Source organism: Odocoileus virginianus, chromosome 2 (assembly GCF_023699985.2).
Source record: "Odocoileus virginianus isolate 20LAN1187 ecotype Illinois chromosome 2, Ovbor_1.2, whole genome shotgun sequence".
Taxonomy (NCBI): Eukaryota; Metazoa; Chordata; class Mammalia; order Artiodactyla; family Cervidae; genus Odocoileus; species Odocoileus virginianus.
The window spans coordinates 92,970,250-92,991,091 of NC_069675.1; the positions used below are offsets into that span (position 1 = coordinate 92,970,250).

The following is a 20,842-nucleotide window of genomic DNA, read 5'->3' on the forward strand; positions in this document are numbered from 1 at the left end:
CCTTTGAGGTTTGACCTTGGTTTCTGGTCTGAGTCCCACTTGGTCTACATGTATTTATGTCGCTTGGCACAAGGACTTGGAGGAATATACTCCTGTCTGCCCACTGTGATTACCTTAGTGTGTGGAAAGGAGTTGGCTATGGGGGAGGGTGGTTTTATGGCTTTTTATTTGTACACCCCTGTTGGGTTTGGCTTATGGCAACAGAGATACATTACTTTTGTAGTTTAAACAAAAGTCCAATAAAGTATGATTTAAAACGGTGAAATATCAAGAAACAACACAGATAAATTACTACACTTTCCTTTTTGTCGTTTGTTTCTTTTGAGGTTGTCTTTATAAACGTCTGAAAGCAAGAAGACTGGAGTTTTTCTTTTTTATAAGATGAAGGTTCAGGTCGTCCATTGTGTTTGCTTCTGACACCTTCTGTGTTTGAACATCTCATTCTTGAACCAGAACATTAGAACAGGAGCAGCAGTGGTCCTCCCTGATCAGGAGGAAGGCTCTGCCCCATTGTAACTTCAGAGTCAGACATGGGAAGCATGTGGAGGGAGGGTGCTCAGGAAAGGGCTTGTGAGCCCCAGAAGCCGTGGGCCGCTCCTGATGCTGCCAGCGTGACCCTCTTGCTGGAAATCCTGGGGAGGCAGCTGAGCATGGCCACAGCTGTGACCAACCAGGGAGGACGAACATAATTCAAGACAAATAGGATGAGTGCTAAGAGGACTGGGTGGTCTAAAACCCTGTAAGAGGAGGACGCAACATTGGGGTCCCAGCAGGGGTCCCAGAGGAAGTGACATTGAAAATGAGACTGGAAAAGAGAGGAAGGTCCGGGGGAGAGCCAGCCCCTGAGCACACCTGGCTGTGGGAGACGCGGTGGGGCGGGGGGTGCGGAGTGTGGCCACCAGTCTCCTCCAGCACGCTTTTGGCACGTGTTCTAGTCTGCACATCTTTCCTTCCTTGGCTGGAAGCCACTTCCAAGAGGCCGGGTTGGGGAGGGGCGGCAGAGGGCCTGCACACTCCCAGCACCAAACACATCCTCCCCGCCCCCGGCAGAGCCTGTGACTCTCAGTAGGTTGGGTACCTGTCAGCCCCCTCCTTCCCTCATACAAGCCTTCCTCAGTGACCTTGCCCGCTGACCCTCTCCTGGGAGCATCAGAGGCCTGACCACCTGGGATCAGGGCCAGAGGGATGGTGAAGGCCGGTCTCAGCCACTTTTAACTCGACACCCCTCTGGGTGGCGGCTTCTGCCTGAGTCCTCCATGAGCCGAACCTGAACCCGCGCCCAGAGTGATGCCGCTTCCCCTGCTCCCACCCCAGGAGCTGGCATCCCTTCTCCCTGTGTCTCCCACCCTTCTCAGGCTAGCAGGGATCTCGCCTTGAAGTCCACTCATGAAGTCCAAGTGTCTGTCCAGGCGGCCTAAGCATGCAGTTTTGCCCAGACCTTGCACCTTCCTGAAGTAGGCTAGGGTGGGGGAGTCGTTTCTTCCTTTTTTACTGAGAACAAGGCAGACTGCTGGGTACTATGCTGGGGACTGGGAATAAAGTAACAGTGTTTAGGCTCTTATCCCCTGCTAGGCGCTGTGATCAACCCTCTGCAGAGGGCGCCTGGATTCAGGAACTTAAAGCGTATAAAGCGCTTAGACGGCTGCCTGGTGCCCACCGCTACTCTCGAGTGCCAGCTGGTGCTGTTCACTGTCCTCATCATAGCCACACGGGGAGAGGACAGTGCTGTATCCCCACTTTACAGAGGCAGAAACTGAGGCTTAGAGGGACACTTGTATGCCATCATAGGATTCAAAGCCAGGACTCTCTGAGGGTGAATGAGTAGGTGAGACTCTCACCTTCCAGGGCTCACGGTCAAGCAGGGAGATACCCGGAGAGAAGATGTCCTTGCCAGAGTGAGAGGCACCTCAGCGGGCTGAGTGGAGGGCTCACGGAGGGGCCTGGGGAATGGGTTGGGGGGGGAAACCCATTCCAGGCAGCATCCTTGTCGAGATGGGATCGTCCCTTCCTTTTCCCGGGGGCTTCAGTGAGGAGGCACTAGTTTGGTGGTCTCTGCACATGCTCAGTCAGTGGTTGATCATCTGAAGGCCCGGATGTGGCTTCCCCTCCCAGCCAGGCTCCTGGGACCTTGTCCCCTAGGTGGTCCCCTTGGGGAAGACCCCTCTGCCTCCAAGCTCAGTGTGACCTGAGGTCCTGCTTCTCTACTTTACGAACCCCCAGCCTTCTTGGGGATACATGTGCAGATAGCCTGGGTGATAGCTCTGTGTTGCTTTCCTCACCTCTCACTCCATTTCTGTCCCTCGAGTGAGTACATTTTGCCCCGTAGAAAGGCTCCGTTGCAGTCAACACAACGGAATGAAACAACGTCATAGAACTGTGATGGAAAATCCCAAGCTATGAAGAGGCAGGATGGCTTGGGGCTGCCTGGGGCCCCCCCTCCAGATGCTGCCAGCTGTCCCTCTCCTCCCCCTGGGGCACAGAGATATATATAAAGTCTTGAAATTTGGTGTGTCTTGGGGGGGCACCACCGCCTGCCCCTTGGGTCCTTTTTTATTTTCTGAAAATCACTCTTGGGACTGCCGTCCTCGCTGCTGGGGGCATATGCCCCAGCCCCTGCACCACCCCTGCTGCCTGAGCAGGGGGAAGGGGGGGCACGGTGCCTGTAATTATTAAACATGAATTCAATTACGAAAAAAAAAAAAAAAAAAGAAAATCCCAAGCTAAATAAATCCCACCATGACCCTGCCACTGCGACAAATCAAACTCCTTCTGTTGCGCTTTTCCTTTCCAGTTCCTGTCCACAGGGCAGGTGGTTTTTTACGCATCTTGCCTCTTTTTCACCTTGAGGTGGTTGGAAAGGAGATTGATCAGTTGGGAGATGACCACCAGGTGGCACCAGAGCACCAGGCTTTCGACTCCAACCTCCCATGTGTGAGCCGTCAGTGGGGCATCCCTGAAGTGCTGGTCTGTGGAGCTTCACTTTCAGTTTTCCCTCCAGATGCTGTGTTGCTCACAAGTGCATTGCCTCCTTAATTTAGAAGAAGTTGGACAGTACTGGAGTGTACAGAAAGCAGAAAGTAAAAATGCCATACAGTGACACCTGGAAGCACTGACATTAAGACTTGGGCGCATGAGTGGGTGCTTTATTGTTCAGTGTTTAGTTGTGTCCAACTCTTTGGGACCCCACGGACCATAGCCCACCAGGCTCCTCTGTCCCTGGGATTTCCCAGGCAAGCATACTGGAGTAGGTTGCCATCTCCTTCTCCAAGGGATCTTCCTGACCCAGGGATCGAACCTGTGTCTCCTGCATTGCAGGCAGCTTCTTTACCAGTGAGCCACCAGGGAAGCCAACGACTTGAGTATGTAACCTTCTGTGCTTTTGCATGAGTGCAGATGTAGACATAAGTATTTCAAAACATGTCCAGCTGTCATTTTCTCAGTAATCACTTCTCAGACCACTGCCCCCATTTAAAGTTATAACCCCACCTCTTTCCCACTCTGTCTGTACTCTCTCCTTACACTATACTTTTTTCTCTTTTATCACTAGCTTATGTGCCATATATTTTACTGAATGCTTTATTTATTGTCAGTTCCCCCCACTAGAATGTACCAGGGGATTTCTGTCTCTTTTTGCTGCTTTATGCCCGATGCCTAGAATAGTACCTGACACATAGTACACTGTCTACTAAATACTTGCTGAATGAACAAATTAATAAGAGTGAGTATGTCTTGAATCTGCAGGCATCTTTCTTTGTCTATAAATACCGTTCTACTTGCCCAAGGCCGCTCTGCAGAGCGTGAGCCAGAGCTCCTGTGGGCTTCTTTCTTTTTTTTTTTTTTTTTTTGATGTGGCACATTTTTAAAGTTTTTACTGAATTTGTTACAGTTATTGCTTCCATTTTTTGTTTTAGTTTTCTGACTTAGAATCATGTGGGATCTTAACTCCCCTACCAGGGATTGAACCTGCATTGAAAGGCAAAGTCTTAACCACTGGACCTCCAGGGAAATCCCATGGGTGGCTTCTTTCTGTCTTAACAGGCCTTCATCATTTCATGCAGCATTTCAGAACTGTATCCCATTTACTGACTGACTTTCATCTCTTTCTTGATGTCTTTTCCTATACAAATGTTTCAATTTTAAACATAGTTAAATCTGTCAATAAATTCCTTTATTTTCTAACTTCTTATCACCCTGGAGAGGACTTCTTCACCCCAGGATAACAATAATAATAAAAAAAAAAAGCATAGTGATTTGTGTCTCCTTTGATATTTTTATGGCAGTTAATCTTGATCAGAACTTTACGGGCTTTTCAGGGAAGCCTGGTGTCCTGCAGTCCCTGGGGTCACGAGGAGTTGGACACAACCTGGGGGCTGAACAACAGCGGCAGCAGATGGCTCAGTGGCAAAGCCTCCTGGCAGTGCAACAGACGTGGGCTCAATCCCTGGGTCGGGAAGACCCCCTGGGGGAGGACATGGCAGCCCCCTCCAGTATTCGTGCCTGAAAAATGCCATGGACAGAGGCAGGCTACAGTCCTCGGGGTGACAAAGAGTCAGAAACGGCTGAGCGCGCACACACACACACACACACACACACATTCTTATAAATGACATTGATAAAATCTTAAGTAAATTCCCTCTCAAGTGAATAGCAAATTGTCTCATCAACATTTATTGAATAATCCATTCTTCCCCACTGTTTGAAATGCCATCTTGACCAGATATTAATTCTCATGTATAATTGATCCTATTTTCTGGACTAAGTTCTGTCCTGCTGACCATTTATCATCAACAGGGCTTCCTGGAAGGACAGGTCCCTTTTCATTATACTTTTTACTTTTTTTGAAAACTTCTTGGCTGCTTTTAATTATTCTCCAGATGAAGTTTTAAATCAACTTGTTGAATTTCAGAATGAATCCCCTTAGGATTTAGAATGAACTTGCATTTTATTTATAGATCAGCTGGGGAGAATTGATGTCTTTACAATATCTTCTCCTTATTCGGAAGGAGTGAAATGTTTCTCCTTTGATTTAAGTCTTTTTTTGTGTGTGTGTGTCTAATAGTAAAGTTTCATAATTTGCTTCAAATGCTTTTTGTACCTTTCTTTTACAGTTTATTTCTGTGTATTTTCTTTCTTAGTAGGCCCTTGTGCCATTACATTTTCTAGCCAGTTATTGCTTGGATAGAGGAGACAGTTGGTTTTGTGGCCATGTGTCTAATGCTCATAGCTTTCTCTTGGATCTGATTCCATTTACTTCAAACTTTTCTAGGCATTTTGAATTTCTGGTTTATCGTTGTCATTATTCCCTGTATTTCAGTATTATTAATACAACCGATTTCACATTCTTCTTGTTTTCTCATTTTGGCAAGATTAGGAGAAGGAAAGTCTATAAGTGTGTGGACCTAGTTCATTGTCTTGAACCCATATAGTTTGATGTGAAGGTGTCATTTTCTCCATGCCTTTTGGCACTCCCCCTCCTACCTGCCTTTCCCCTTCAGTGTTCTCCACGGAATGTGGAAGGCTTTGGAAGACGACTTAAAACTCAGGGGTGTTTCCCTGAAGCCCCAGCTCACGTCGTGTGGAGGGATGAACCCTCCGTTCCTTGTAGGATTTGTCCCGCCACCGCTGCTATGCCTGCCCTTCTTCTCCAGCCTGGTCTTGCCCGCCCTGGCTTACTCTCCGGAGACAGTGTCCTTCCTAATCCGGTGGGAAGCGCCAGGCTGTCCATGGTGGTCAGGACTCAGTGGTGTTTGTCAGCAAGGACCACGGCTGTGGGTGTCCTGTCCCGCCAACCTCCCTCTCACCGTGAGCTTCTGAGGCACCTGGTCAGATCAGAGGAGCAGCAGCCGAGGACGAAAGGCGGTCGCTGTGAACCGGCCACTCCAGGGCTCTCTGGTCAGTGCCGGTTGAAGCAAGTGATGGGTTCGCAGCTGCGTGGGGTCCCTTGCCCCCGGTGCTCGCTCCATGTCATGGACCCTCACCTTCCTCTGGCGCTGCAGTGCTCAGGGCCGTGCAGATGGGAGTCAGGCTGGCTGAGCCCGAGCGAGGACCCCGTCCACCCTGGGGATCTCAGAGCAGCAGTGAGAAGAGGGGGCCCTGAAGAGGCGAGCCGCTTGTGGCACCTGGCGATGCTCCTGACAGACGGGGCCAGTCAGTGACCTGGACGGTCCCTAGCCACACCAGTGCTTCCTCCGCCCTTGGCAGGGACTAGGAGGAAGGCAGGGTCCTGCTGCTCCTACAGGAAACTGCCCTCCATCCCATCCTCCATCCACCATAGATGGTGTGTGTTTGGCCCACACGTAACAGGTGTAAAATACCCAAACCTCCATGCCCCGGAGCACAACCATCAAATCGTGGTTTGTGTGGGCAATGGCGAGTCCCTGGCGTCAGACCTAGTAGTGGAGCTTGTGTGTGTGCGTTGGGGGGTGGCCTATGGGGTGGAAGGTGAGGGTGTAGGATCCCTTTTTAAATTTATCTTTTTATTTTGAAGTAATTTTCTACACAGGAATTTGCAAAACTGGGCAGAGCACTTACACATACCCTTCGCCCAACTTCCCTGTTAACTCACGTGACCACAGTACAGTAATCAGGTTAACCTGGTGAATTAGTTCAGGTACCACACTATGAACTAGACTGCCAACCTTTTCCAGATTTCACCATTCCCCCCAACTGGGTATTTTTCATTCACACTCTTCCTACTGCCTTAACCTCGGGGTGATTTCTTGTGTCTCACACTAAGAGAGCGTTATTGCCCTTGCCCAGCCCTGCCCCCAGGAGAACGACAGTGGTGGCTGAGGGCTGTTGAGACCGGTGACAGCCGTCATTAAAGATGCAGCGCCACGGCCGCTTCTCACATGCACCGTTCTCTGCATCCCTTCAACCATCTGTGCCTTCGGTACCCCAGTTGTCCCCATTTTACAGATGAGGAAAGTGAGGCTTGGCCAGGTCAAGCAACTTGTCCAGGGCACAAGGTCAGTGAAGGGTGAGAACTGAAATCCTGGTTTATCTGTTCCCTAAGCCAGAGGTTACTTGCTCCTTCTCCTGCCTGAGAGCTTGCTCTGTACTGTCCTGTTCTTAGCTCCTGCCAGTCCTGCTCTGGTTGTAGCTTGTCAGCCTCTGGGAGGTGGGGGTGTTGAACCTCAGGCTGTGTACACATACACACACACACACACACACACACACACACACACACACGTATCTATGTGTCTATCCGTGTCTGGCTGTGTACACACATGCTGCCCCACACTGTGTGAACATGTTAACTTTGGGGGACAGGAACTAGGGGTGGAGTCATGGGGGCTTTTCTTGTTTATTTTACACCTTTTTATCCAGTTTATGTAATTTTAGCATGCACATTTATTACTTTTATGTAGAGAATTCTGGAAGCCCTTCTACTTGAGAGGAGTCGGCGTTCCTCGGCTGGCCTTTCTGAGGACAGATGGCCCTCGATGGTTTCTGCCTCCCTGGCCTTGGCACACAGCATGTGAGGTGTGGCGGTCCTCAGTCCGTGCCGTCGCGTCCCTTTGTGGGGGTGGCCCCACGTCAGCTGCCTTCCCTAGGGAGACGCCTGCCTGGTCCTTTTCTCCCGGTTCGCTCAGTTTCACAAGTTTTCTTTTCTCCGTCTGTCTGCCGACTCTCAGTCTGGAAACCCAGCCCTCTTGTCCCACACGGCTGCTTTCTCTCCCCGCCGGGGGCTCAGCCGCAGTGGCCCTTGGACACAGCGGTGCCTCCTCAGCCATCTGGCTGGCCCAGCCCACTATTTGCCCTCAGCGAGGAGGGGAGATGTGGGATGTTGAACATGCGGTGGTATCTTGAAAGGGATGGGTGTGACATGGGCGAACCTGGCCCAGAGGGATGGCATCTCGAGTCTCACGTGCTCACGTGGCCAGGGCCTCGCTTTGAAAGCCGCCAGACACAGCTGCTGGCCAGGAGGAGGCTGGGCCAGCGCAGAGAGGGGCGGGGTGGGGGAGCCACAGTGCTGCCAGCCCTCACGGGGACCTCTCCTGGGCTCCTGGCAGGTGGTCCAGCTCCAAGGTGATGGTTAGCCCGGGGGAGACCTTTTGGTAACACAGAACTGACGTGCCAAGGTGTCCGGAGACAGGAGAGAGGGAGAGACATGCACTCGTTCCTGACGTGGCGTGAACCGTCGGCTGTGGGCACAACCCTCTTTGCTTCCGTCCCCTGCATCTTCAGTTCAGAGACTGAAGATGGAGCAGCTGTGGCCAAGCCCGTGGAGGAGGGCAGGGCGGTCACGCGAGGAAGTGGGCTTGGACACGGGGATCAGGGTCCGTCTCTGAGCTTGTCTAAAACAGTTGGAAGACAGCACTCTCTTGTTACCGAATGTTCCCGGATGTGTGTATTTTCTTGGAAGCGGCCTCCATACGCTCAGGAAAAAGTGGTTTTTCTGCCTTCTCCCCAGTGGTCTGCAGCAGACCGTCTCCTGTTATTTCCTTGGTTTTCTGAACCTGAGACGTTGAAGCCTGGAAGGAAACCAAGCTCCCATATGGGACTTGCCTTCCCCTCTTCAAGAGCCCACACATGCGAGACCGGAGTCTGTCACACAGAAACCAGAGACGCGGGCGGTTCTGTGGTTCTGATTCAGCTGCCACGTTCCTGCGAAGTTACATCATGAGAACCGCTTTTCCTGCCTGCAGTACTTTGTTTCCAGGGAGGCCTTAGCGAGTGAGCGTGTTTGCGTGCGTGCGTGTGTGAGTATGCATGTGTGTGTGTGTAAGAGGTGAGGGTGGTACAGGGAGGGTGGGGAGACAGGGTTTGTCTGGCACAGGTCAGCCTGGCCCGACTTAACAGGGTGGTGCCCTTCCCTTGATGCCAGACTGCCTCCGTGTCCAGCAGGGGGCGCAGGCAGGAAGCTGTGTGAGAACTTATCCCCAAGTCACAGTGTAGTTTCTCTCTGAACCTCCGTTTTCTCATCTATAAGACTTTTTTAAAAATGCATATAAATCCTTAGCCAACGCCTGAAACAAAGTAAGTGTCTAATAGATTGTCAGGATGACAGCAGTGATCAGACTGCAGTGAGCTCCTCGGGGGCTGGCCTGACTCCCCTGCACAGGGCTTGGGGAAAGGGTCACCAAGTTTACCAAACAATCGAGGGAGTGACCAGCAGGCAAGATGCTGTTCCTGTGTCTGTAATCTCGGGTCCATCTGTTAAAGCTGACTCCGTGGGGACCCCTGCCTGGCTTCTTACACCCCGGCTAGTCTAGGATGGGCAGGGGCTGGGGTCAGGTGAGGGGTGGGAACCTGTCCCCTGCGCTCCTGGCACGCTGGCATCTTGGTGTTGTTTCACACCTCTGGGCTTCTGCACATGCTCAGAGTGCCCACGGCCCACCCTTGTCTGAAAACACACCCGCTCATCCTTTTAAGACCATCCCCACTGCTCTTCTCAGTGGTGTCTCCTTAAACCCTCAAGGTGAACGCGGGGTCTGTTACACCAGGTGTCCTGAGAGTAGCTCCCCACTGGTTTTCTCCCTGCACTCCCCTGCAGGACCCTGGAGGGCAGAGGTGCGCCATCTTCGACTCTGGTCCCCAGAATTGGTCCTCCAGGTCTCAGTGGGTGGGTGTTGAGCCAACGATTGGATGGACCTCTGAGCACCAGGTGGCTCTTGGGCCACCATCTATCCATTCATAAGGGCTCCAGAGGTAGAAGTCATTTGTCCTTGATTCCTCTCTTTTCCTCTCCCCTCACATGCAGTCCATCCGCAGGTCTTATCTGTCTCACCTTTAGAACCCCTCCCAGATCCAGCTCTTTTCCTTGGGGCCAGCAGTCTGAGCAGTCCCATCTCTTACCCCCAACTGGGTTTCACTGCCCATATTTCTGGCTTCCCAGCCAGTTTTCTTTTCTTTTTTTTTCCCAGCCAGTTTTCTGCACAGTAGCGACTATGATCTTCCAAAACAGTGAGATCAGATCTTGTCAGTCGCCTGCTCAGAAACCATTCCCAGGCCTCCAGGTAAAACCCAAACCCCCCACCACGGCCTGCAGGGCCCAGCCTCTCCACTGCCTCCACTGACTGACCCCCAGCTGTGGCTGTCTTTCTCCATCACAAACCTGCTGAGCTCCTGTGCATCTCACAGACTTTGCGCTCGCTGTGGCCTCTGTGAAGAACACTCTTGACTGGTTTTTATGGCTGACTCCTTCCTAGGACTCCAGCTCAAATGCTGCATCTTCACAGTCCTTCCTTGACCACCCTGGCAAATACCATCTTCCACCCTATTTTATTCCTTGAAGAACTTCAAGATCTGAGTTACCTTCTAGGTTCACATGTGGTCTCTGACTCCTGCACTGGTATTTGAGTTCTCAGGGAGCACGACCTGTTCACTTTGTGTTCCCTGCATCTGGAATAGGGTTCTTGACCAGCTTTCCCTGAATTTGGATGGGAAAAAATGACATCTCTATTTTCCTTGACTTTTAACTGAAGTTTAGCATCTCCCTCCGTTATTAACATAGATAATAAATCACAGTAATATTTATAGTACCTGGGACTTTGTCACCAATAAAATCATACCTACTTCCATACCACGTAGTAATTGTGGGCACGCACCTCAAAAGCTCAGGAAACTGGGCTTCCCTGATAGCTCAGTTGGTAAAGAATCCGCCTGCGATGCAGGAGACCCTGGTTCAGTTCCTGGATCAGAAGATCTGCTGGACAAGGGATAGGCTACCCACTCCAGTATTCTTGGGCTTCCCCTGTGACTCAGCTGGTAACTGATCTGCCTGCAATGCATCCAGGTTTGATCCGTGGGTTGGGAAGATCCCCTGGAGAAGGGAAAGGCTACCCACTCCAGTATTCTGGCCTGGAGAATTCCATGGACATACAGTCCATGGGGTCACAAAGAGTTGGACGTGACTGAGTGACTTTCACTTCACTTTCACCTCAGAATATTTATGCTCGTGACTACTTTGAAATTATGGTTGTCATTAGACCTACAATAGATCTTGCTATTTAATACAATTATATATATATATATATATATATATATATAAAACCTTACCTGAAGAAATACATATATTCCTACATTATAAATTGCTTTGAAAATAAATTGATAACCTAATTTTAATATTATTTGCTTCATGCATAGTCATGTGTATAATTGGTTTCCTGTGTAATTTAATTTTATTCAATTAAAAATGTCTCTGTGGGGGAAAAAAATGTCTCTGTGAGAAGGGGCCCATAGGCTTCACCTGATGGCCAAAGTGGTCCAAGGTACAAAAAGTGGTAGGAACTCCCGGCTAGAACAAGGAGTGCACAGAGTATGAGCTCAGTGAAGGAATGGATGGATGGCTGAATGGATGGTGCCCATCTTCGCTGGTGAGGATGAGCCCCTGTGTCTTCTCAGGGTTGGGTGTCAGTGGCTTGGCATGAAATTGCCGTAACCCTAACTTTGAGGCCAACAAAGGTCCATCTAGTTAAAGTTATGGTTTTTCCAGTAGTCATGTATGGATGTGAGGGTTCGACTATAAAGAAAGCTGAGCACTGAAGAATTGATGCTTTTGAACTGTGGTGTTGGAGAAGACTCTTGAGAGTCTCTTGGACTGCAAGGAGATCCAATCAGTTCATCCTAAAGGAGATCAATTCTGAGTATTCATTGGAAGGACTGATGTTGAAGCTGAAACTCCAATACTTTGGCCACCTGATGCGAAGAACTAACTCATTTAAAAAGACCCTGATGCTGGGAAAGATTGAAGGCTATAGGAGAAGGGGACGGCAGAGGATGAGATGGTTTGATGGCATTGCCGACTCAATGGACATGAGTTTGAGTCAACTCCAGAAGTTGGTGATGGACAGGGAAGCCTGTCATGTTGCAGTCCATGGGGTCGCAGAGTCGACACAACTAAGTGACTGAACTGAACTGAACTTTGAGGAAAAACTTACCTGATCAGTTCTTTTCTTTCTTTCGTCTTTCTTTTTTAGTATGAAAATTATCAAGTGTTCAGGAAAATTGAGAGACTGATAGAACTGTTGGTGAATGGCAGTTGTTAGCATTAACTTGTATTTTACAGATACATTTGAAAGTATGTTGCAAATTCACTTCGCCTCTAAATTGTCAGGTGCATCGCTTAAGGATAAAGCCCTTCTGCTACTTAACCTCCATATTGTTATCACTCCAAAGAAAGTGAGTAGTAGTTCAGTGTCATCTAATGTCCATATTGAGAGTTGGACTGTGAAGAAAGCTGAGCCCCGAAGAATTGATGCTTTTGAACTGTGGTGTTGGAGAAGACTCTTTGAGAGTCCCTTGGACTGCAAGGAGATCCAACCAGTCCATCCTAAAGGACATCAGTCCTGGGTGTTCATTGGAAGGACTGATGCTAAAGCTGAAACTCCAATACTTTGGTCACCTCGTGTGAAGAGTTGACTCATTGGAAAAGACCCTGATGCTGGGAGGGATTGGGGGCAGGAGGAGAAGGGGATGACAGGGGATGAGATGGCTGGATGGCATCACCGACTCGATGGGCATGAGTTTGAGTAAACTCCGGGAGTTGGTGATGGACAGGGAGGCCTGGTGTGCTGCAGTTCATGGGGTCGCAAAGAGTCGGATATGACTGAGTGACTAAACTGAACTGAATGTCCATATTCAGCTTTCCCCAGATGAGCCCCAGGTGTCATTTGTAGCTCAGCTTAGTTCTTTTGAGTGCTCTGGGATAAAGGAGGGCAGGGAGGAGGCCCACTGGCTGTGGTTGAGGAGAAGGTTGAAGAAGAAGAGGGAGTGGTTTGGGGACTATGGGGACAGAGCCCGGGTTGCATTGACCTTTTTTGATTGTTGACTTGTTTCCTGGTGGCACAGGGCTCTGTGATGGGCTGAGGGCTCTGGGAAGATAACAGGCAGTCCAGATTGGGCTGGTACTTTCTTCTTTCTGATCTACCCCCAGCCCATCTTTCCCAGAGACTTCTGGGTTTGACCGTGCTCCCCAGAATGGGTTTTCTCATGGGCAGCACGGATTCAGCATGTCCTAAATCAGATTCATCATCTTTTCCCACAAACCTGCCACACCGCCTCTGTTTATTTTCTCAATGAGGCGCACAGCATCATCTGGTACCTGGAGCCAGAAGCCATGCGTCCTCAGCTGGTTCTCTCCTCCCCCCATCAGTGTCTGTTGTGTGTCTGTCCTTACCGCCTCTCAGCCCGTGTGCTTGTTTTTCACATCACTGCTGCCACCTTAGCGCAGAGGCCCCTCGCCGCCTGCCTGATAATTGCAGTTGGCTTCCAGGCTTCCCTTTGCCTTCTCCTTTCCTGCCCTTGTTATGTCCTGGGCTCCCTCCTGCTCAAAAGCTGGTGGTGGCTACAGTGCCCTGATGCTTGGTGATGTGGTTAATGCCCTATAGGGGCGTGTGCTCATTGGCAGGTGAACCGTGGTTCTGGTTTGAGTGGCTCAGGCGCGATAACCAGGGGAAATGATGTTGGACATTTGAGCCAGGTCCTGAATGATGATGGTTTGGTGGGATGGCAGGGCACAGGTTACTTAACCTCTCTGGGTCTCAGAGTCCCCACATGGAATATGGGAGTAGTAACAAGACCCACCCGAGGATGCCGTGAGTGTTAGAGGAATTACTGGAGGTAAAGCACATGGCCCGTGGTGAGACTTCTACGGGTCTTAGCCAGTATCCATGTTGTTATTGATGAAATACTCTGGTGCATAGGGAACATGGTAGATTTAGTTTGTCTTCGTTACCTGTCTTCTTATATAAAGATTTTATTTTAATAATAGTCTTTATCACTTCAGTTTACATCATTCCGTTATAAAAATGTTTAATTGAAGAGAGGCTGTTTTTTCAAAACTCTAAATAAGCAGAGCATTATCATTTAAATGTATAGCAATACAGCCTTTGCTGCTAAGTCACTTCAGTCGTGTCCGACTCTGTGCGACGCCATAGATGGCAGCCCACCAGGCTCCCCCGTCCCTGGGATTCTCCAGGCAAGAACATTGGAGTGGGTTGCCATCTCCTTCTCCAATGCATGAAAGTGAAAAGTGAAAGTGAAGTTGCTCAGTTGTGTCCAACTCTTAGCGCCCCCCATGGACTCCAGCCTACCAGACTCCTCTGTCCATGCAATTTTCCAGGCAAGAGTACTGGAATGGGGTACCATTGCCTTCTCCGAATACAGCCTTTAGGATTACATAATTCTTCCATTTTTACAGTAATGCTTTCCCTTTAAAAATTTGTCATGGTTTGTCACAGATTTAAAGTATGAGGCACCTAATACTAAGAAAGGATAATAAGTGTACGATGTAATGCAAGTGAACCAGATCTTTTCTCAAATATCAGTTCTTTCAAAAGCCCTACCAAATTTATGTGAACGTATTTGTTGCATAAATTAAACATTTTTTTGTGTTGTTAATTTTTAATATTCTACACAACTTAAAAATATATTCCCTAGCTATTGTAGGCAGCTTATTTTAGCATTTCACCTGTAAGAAACACTGATCTGTATACTTAAAATGATTTCTTGAAAACATTTTCATGATATTGTCCAGCGTTTAATAAAAAATGTGAAAATAAAGTCTCCAGAATATGAAGATTTTTATCCCTTGATTAGTTCAAACTGTTTCATCAGTTGAATTCCTTGAGATGTGTAAGGCAGGTTGGTCCTTTAGAGGACGGTAGAGTGAAACAGCGGAGAAGGCCATGGCACCCCACTCCAGGACTCTTGCCTGGAAAATCCCACGGACGGAGGAGCCTGGTAGGCTGCAGCCCATGGGGTCGCGAAGAGTCGGACCTGACTGAGCGACTTCACTTTCACTTTTCACTTTTATGCGTTGGAGAAGGAAACGGCAACCCGCTCCAGTGTTCTTGCCTGGAGAATCCCGGGGATGGGGTCGCACAGAGTCGGACACGACTGAAGTGACTTAGCAGTAGCAGCAGACTGAAACAGAGGTCACAAACTCTAGCACCTGGCAGGGGCAGGCAGGTTCCCAGGTGGCTGCTCAGGCCAAGTGGAGTCTGGAGCGCCCCTAGGAAGCCCTTCAGTACGATGAGCAGCGCTGCTCAGTCCAGCTGATGGCCATCAGGCAAGAAAGTGGACCCAGTGCCACCAGGAAAGTCAGAAACCCAGAATTCTATGTGAAACATTTCAATTTTAAATGTTGGTAATTAATTTGAAAAAAATTTCTAAAACCTGCACAAATCTAACAGACCACATCTGTGGGCCGTATTTAGCCTGAAGGCCACAGCTTGTAACCTTTCTTTGAGGGTATCCTCTGGGGTCACCTGCTCGCGTCCAGCACAGCTCTCTCCCAGGGTGGGATTAAGTTGGATTTGAAGACTGGTTTTTATGAGTGCCTTTGCCTTGCAGGACTTGTCCAGACAGGTTATGTCACCGACGGAGGCTGCCCTGAAGCTCCCTGTGGCCCGGAGACTATGTACAAGAGGAATGGTCTGATGGCTAGCGTGTTGGTCACCTCCGCCACTCCACAGGTACATGGGGTCGGGGGGGAGGGAGCTGTGGGGAGGGGCCCTTGCATCTGACCCAGGCCCCCTGAGTCGAGGCCTGGGGGTTGCAGAGCTCTGTGAATGCCACCATTCTTAGCCTTCCCAGCCACGCCAGGCGTGAGATTTGGGAGGCAGTCAGCCCTGAGGATCAGGGTGTTTTCTGAAGTTGCTCTCTTCAAAGAAAAGCAAATACCTACCCTATCCAGTCGTAGCAAGTGCCACATTCCATTTTGGTGGCAAGAAGGGATCAGACCTTTCCTAAGCCAAGTCGCGGCTGATTATAAGTAAGTCGCACATTCCGGGATGAAGTCAGACAGAAGGGTTTCCAGCTGGCCCTGCGCTCCTGTTTACCTTGCTCAGGAGGAAACGGCAGTAAGGGCTGGTGGTTGAGAGTGGCCTGGGCTTCGGCCCCTGCCCTTGGGGTTTGGAAGTTTGCTTTTCAAGTTCCATAATGGAACGGAGGTGGGCAGGGGGCGGGGTTGTCATCTGAGGCCCAGGAGTCTGCCCTGTCAGATGTATAACACTGCCGGGCTTCTGTGACAAATGGGCAAGAGGGGAGCTCTGAGTTCTGCGCTCATTAGGCCCTCCCAATCGAGCTGGGCTTTTGAAATGAGCCTGTGCAGTCAGCTAGAAGTCACAGGGGTTAATCCATTTCTTATCACCCTTTTAAAAGATTCCTTGGTTTGATCGGTGGTTCTGAAAGCAGACTTATGGGTACCTGTTAAAATTCCCAGATGGCGCCAATATAGGTTTAAATAAAGTTACTGCATCATCACCACCACCACCACCACCACTGAATGAATCTGGCGCAGCTTGTGATTAATAAGGCCCCTTGTATGAGTGTGTGTGTTTGGGGCAGGTGCAATGGGGTGTTACAGGAAAGTTATAAAATCTGAAATTCCAGGAATGGACTCTGTTTGGTAACTGGAGGAATCAGACTTCCATTTCCATTTACACTTTACATTCCATCTAGAGTAAAACTTCTTTCTTTTCTAGTCTCTGTTTATACATATGAATCCATACACATATCACACACATATATGCTGTATATGTGTACATATATGTGTATCTATACGAATATGCACATACATGTGTATCCAGAAAGTGGTGAGTGCTCAATAATATGTGTCAAATGAACCTATGAGTGAATACATGTCTTATTTGAAGTGCTCAATACATTTTGGTGACTGAGTGACATGTTTATGCAGATATACATCCATGACTTAGTGCTTACTATATACCGGGCACTTTTTTGGTGCACTCCACAGGTGTGATCTCAGTTAATCCTCACAATAACCCCGGCAGGCACGTGCTGTTGTTTCACCCCCAGTTAACAGGTGAGGAAACTGAGGCAGGGAGCAGTGAATGAACTGACTTCAAATCACACAGCTGGTGGGGGTTGATAGCCAGGCCTCTGTGACTCTGGAGCCGCTGGTCCCGACCACGATGACAGGACACTCCCTGGAAGAAAGTCAGCTGCGTCAGCTGCTCCATGCTGCTACGTGGGAGGGGATCGTGGGCGTGCAGAGAGATTTATTGGTAGCCGCCAGCTCGGAGTTCACGAGACTGAGCGATGGAATAGACGGCCAATTCCAGAAATATTCAGGATTAGTCTTGATTACTTTTCAGAAGTTCAGCACACATTCTCTCTTAGGGGAGAATGTCCCATCGCAATAGCCATCCCCCCACCCTCCACTCCCAGGTCCCTTGAATCAGTGTCACCCAGGGAGGGGATCCTGCCAGCTGCTTTGTAAGCTGCATTTTATACAACCCGTGCCATAGCCCTGGAGAGGAGCTTCTAATGGTGCCCTTTTACGGATGGTCACTGAGGCACAGCGAACTGAAGAGGTCAGACAGCAGCTTGCTTGGAGCTGGCTTTCTTAGCAGGCCTGTCTGATTTCAGAGCTCAGAGCGTCTTAAGATCATCTTAGAGATTTTGGTATAGTAGACTCGTTTGTAAGCCTCTAAATGACACAGGCCTGTTGAAGTCTACAGGTTTAAGCTTCAGCTCCTCCTTGTAACCTCACATTTTCAGTTGTTGACTATTGGTTTCCCTCCCTGGCCTAAAAACCCTCTAGTTTCCAGTAAGATTGCAAAGTTTTTCCAGATATAGCCATTTTGGAAAGAGTGAAATAAAGGGGAATTAATAAAAGCATATTCTCTAAATCTCAGTCCAAGATGTTGAGGTTAATGGAAACCACAAAATCCCTCTTCAAGGGTTGAGACGAATAAAACCGTTTATGAACAGGGCACAGTTTTGGGGTGGTAAGCTCGATTGGTTCCCCAAAGTAGAATTTGATGAAATTAAATAAAATTGAAGGGAAGGTACGTTCAACGTTCTGGGATCCCCACAGTGTTGGGTTTCATGAAACTGGCCACATCTGGGGAGTTTAACTTGCTCTTTAATGGGAGACCTTTCCTTTACATGCTGGCCTCACGGTGTTCTTCTTAACAGGGGGCTCTACTAAATATAACTTTCACGCCATCTCCAAAGTCAGCCAGTTACCTCTCACCTCATCAGCTAACAGGCTTTGAATTCCAAGTGGCCCCTACGTGAAACAAGCCTTGAGAGCCAATTTGACATTTTGTATAATAATTTCCTGCAATGAACTTCAAGTAGAAAAAACAAGGTGAAACCAGGTGATGTTTAAAAACACGTAACAAAACAGATGATCTCCTCAGGCCTCCTAAGGTGTGAAGGGTGGGCTGTATCTTTTCAGCCGTCGCCTCACAGGCCGCCGGAAGCAGTTGCAGTATAGTGACTGAAGGAGACACAGAGCAGGCTTGCGCTCTGGCTCTTCAGTTTCCTGGCTAAGATATGTTGGGCAAGCGGCATGGCCCCTACTTCCTTATCTGTAGAATGGGACTAATGATAGTGCATCGTCAGAGAGCTGTTGTGAGAATTAAGTGAGATTATGCATATGAAGTGCTTAACACAGTGCCTGGAATAGCGTAAAGCACTAAACAGCAGAAGCTGTCATTGTACGGTCCTGCCACTCACTTGTGAGGTTTGGGCGTCCGGGATGGTGGAGTCAGCCAGACTGCTCAGGCGGCCCCATCTCCCCCTGTCCTCTGCAGGGCAGCAGCAGCTCAGACTCTCTGGAGGGCCAGAGCTGCGACTATGCCAGCAAGAGCTACGACGCCGTCGTCTTCGATGTCCTGAAGGTGACTCCCGAGGAGTTCGCTGTAAGTGTCAGAACAGATGCGGGAGGCCGGGCTCCACCACAGGAAGCTTGGGGGGTGGGGGGTGCGGGTGGTGATTGCCGCTCCCAGTTTGCTCAAATTGGGAACAACCCGTATTATTCGACAATAGGGGATTGCTGAATAAAGTATTCTTTATGAGTACTTTATGAATCCCATGGAGCATTAAAAAAGGATGCTCTCTGGAGGGAGGGAGAAATTAAGGAAAATTCCATAGACAGAGGAGCCTGGCAGGCTGCAGTCCATGGGGTTGCAAAGAGTCAGACACAACCGAGCACACACTATATATAAAATAGATAATCAGAAAGGATACACAGGGAACTATACTCAGGATCTGTAATGAGTAACCTAGAATGGAAGAGAGTGTTGAAAAAGAATATGTGTGTGTGTGTGTGTGTGTGTGTATAACTGAATCACTTTGTTGGATACCTGAAACTAGCACAGCATTGTAAACTATATTTCAGTAAAAATTTTAAAAACTGAAAAAATCCTATAAATATTTTCAGTAGATGTATTTTAATACCTGATTTGGAAAAACTGTTTAAGCAGAAAAACCTTTGTACCTATCTGTATACAGAATTAATTTGAATACTTGTTGCCTTGCTGTGAAGATCAAAATTAGAAAAAGAAATAAGGAAGAAATGTATGATACATGTTTTATACAGTTATATAAAAGCAAAATAATAAATGGCTTTGGAAGAGTAAAAAAAACCCACAATGCTGTCTGTTGAAATTTAACCACCTTGGAAGGCTTATACAATACATATGAATAGTAAGTGAAAGGAGCCAGTCAAACCCTGGCTAGCCAGTCAAACCTTTCCTAAAGGAAATCAACCCTGGATATTCATTGGAAGGACTGATGCTGAAGCTGAAGCTCCAGTACTTTGGCCACCTGATGCAAAGAGCTGACTCATTGGAAAAGATCCTGTTGCTGAGCAAGATTGAAGGCAGGAGGAAGGGGACGACAGGGGATGAGATGGTTGGATGGCATTACCACCTCAATGGACATGAGTTTGAGCAAATTCTGGGAGATACTGAAGGACAGGGAAGCCTGACATGCTGCAGTCCATGGGGTTGCAGAGACTCAGACACGACCGAGCGACTGAACAACAAATGTGAAAGGAGCAGGTTACTGCACAAGTTATAGAGAATAGTGCTGTTTTTAAACAAGCATGCACAACACATAAATATTTATATTTGTATAAGAAAATATTTGATGTTTACATATTCACAAATATCTGAATATCTATATAGCCAAACACATTACTGACTGTAGTTTCTGGTTGTAAGAGTCTAGAAGATTGGAATTTAATTTCTTTTTATTTGTACTTTCTATATTTTCACAATGACTGTTCTCTGTAATGATAGACAATATCATTTGAACAGATTTTGTAATTACACATGTTTCAAAATCGTTTTCCCACCAGCCAGTGTGTTGCTGTGGGTCTGGCCGTGGGGCTTCACGTTGGAGGAGCAGGCCAGGCTCCTCGTTTAGCTGTGACCTGCAGTCTTCCTTTTGCACTTTGAGGGTCGACAGAGGATGCTGGCTCTGGGGTGGCCCGCTTGCAAAGTACTGACTCGGGCTGCACTTCTCTGGGGACTCTCCAGTGTTTCTGACCACGCCCACTTCTTCCAGGGCACCTTGCTCTAACGGGTGTTGTGCCCTCCGGGGGCCTTTGGAGCCGAGTGTGCCCCATCTGTTTGCTCTGCCATCACTTGCCCCTGCGTTTACCTTGTTGCAGGCCGCGCTGAGCCCTGCACATGGGTCACCTCTCTCAGTGTCTGAAGGATCCTTTTAAGTCTGTGTAGAACTCTCTCGAGGTCCCCTCGGACTAGGAGACCTGGCCTTCCTCTCAAGGCCCCCGTGCCCCAGAGTCTGGCCAAGCCTCCTCTCGCGCCCCTCCTCCTTGCTGCCCAGCTGCACACAGGCTCACCTGACATCCCCCTGCCTCGGGGCCCTGTGCTGCTTCCTCTGTCCTGGTGGTGCCGTCCCACATGTCTCATCATCGCTCTTAAGACGCCAGCCCTGGTAGGGGATTTATGTGCTAAGGTAGCATCTCTACACCTATGCCCTGACCCTGCTCTGCTTCCTTCCTACCTCTCCAGACATTACACTCTGTAATAGTGTTTCACATGGCCCTTCTTCTCTACTAGATTGCCAACTCCCGAAGGACAGGAACTTTATCTGGCTTGTTCACTGCCCT

The 20,842-nt window shown here is 48.8% G+C and overlaps 1 protein-coding gene across 14 annotated transcripts in view; it reads left to right on the plus strand.

The window, feature by feature from the left end:
• RALGPS1 (Ral GEF with PH domain and SH3 binding motif 1) overlaps positions 1–20,842 on the plus strand; it is a 299,761-nt gene that overhangs the window by 18,066 nt on the left and 260,853 nt on the right. For 13 of the 14 annotated variants that reach the window (XM_070453045.1, XM_070453044.1, XM_070453049.1 and 10 more), the window contains 2 exons: positions 15,301–15,422; positions 18,516–18,623. In XM_070453045.1, coding sequence (XP_070309146.1) covers positions 15,366–15,422; positions 18,516–18,623 — 165 coding nt within the window. In that variant the 5' untranslated portion in view covers positions 15,301–15,365. The remainder of the gene's footprint in view (positions 1–15,300; positions 15,423–18,515; positions 18,624–20,842) is intronic. The other variant, XM_070453053.1, reaches the window with a different exon arrangement.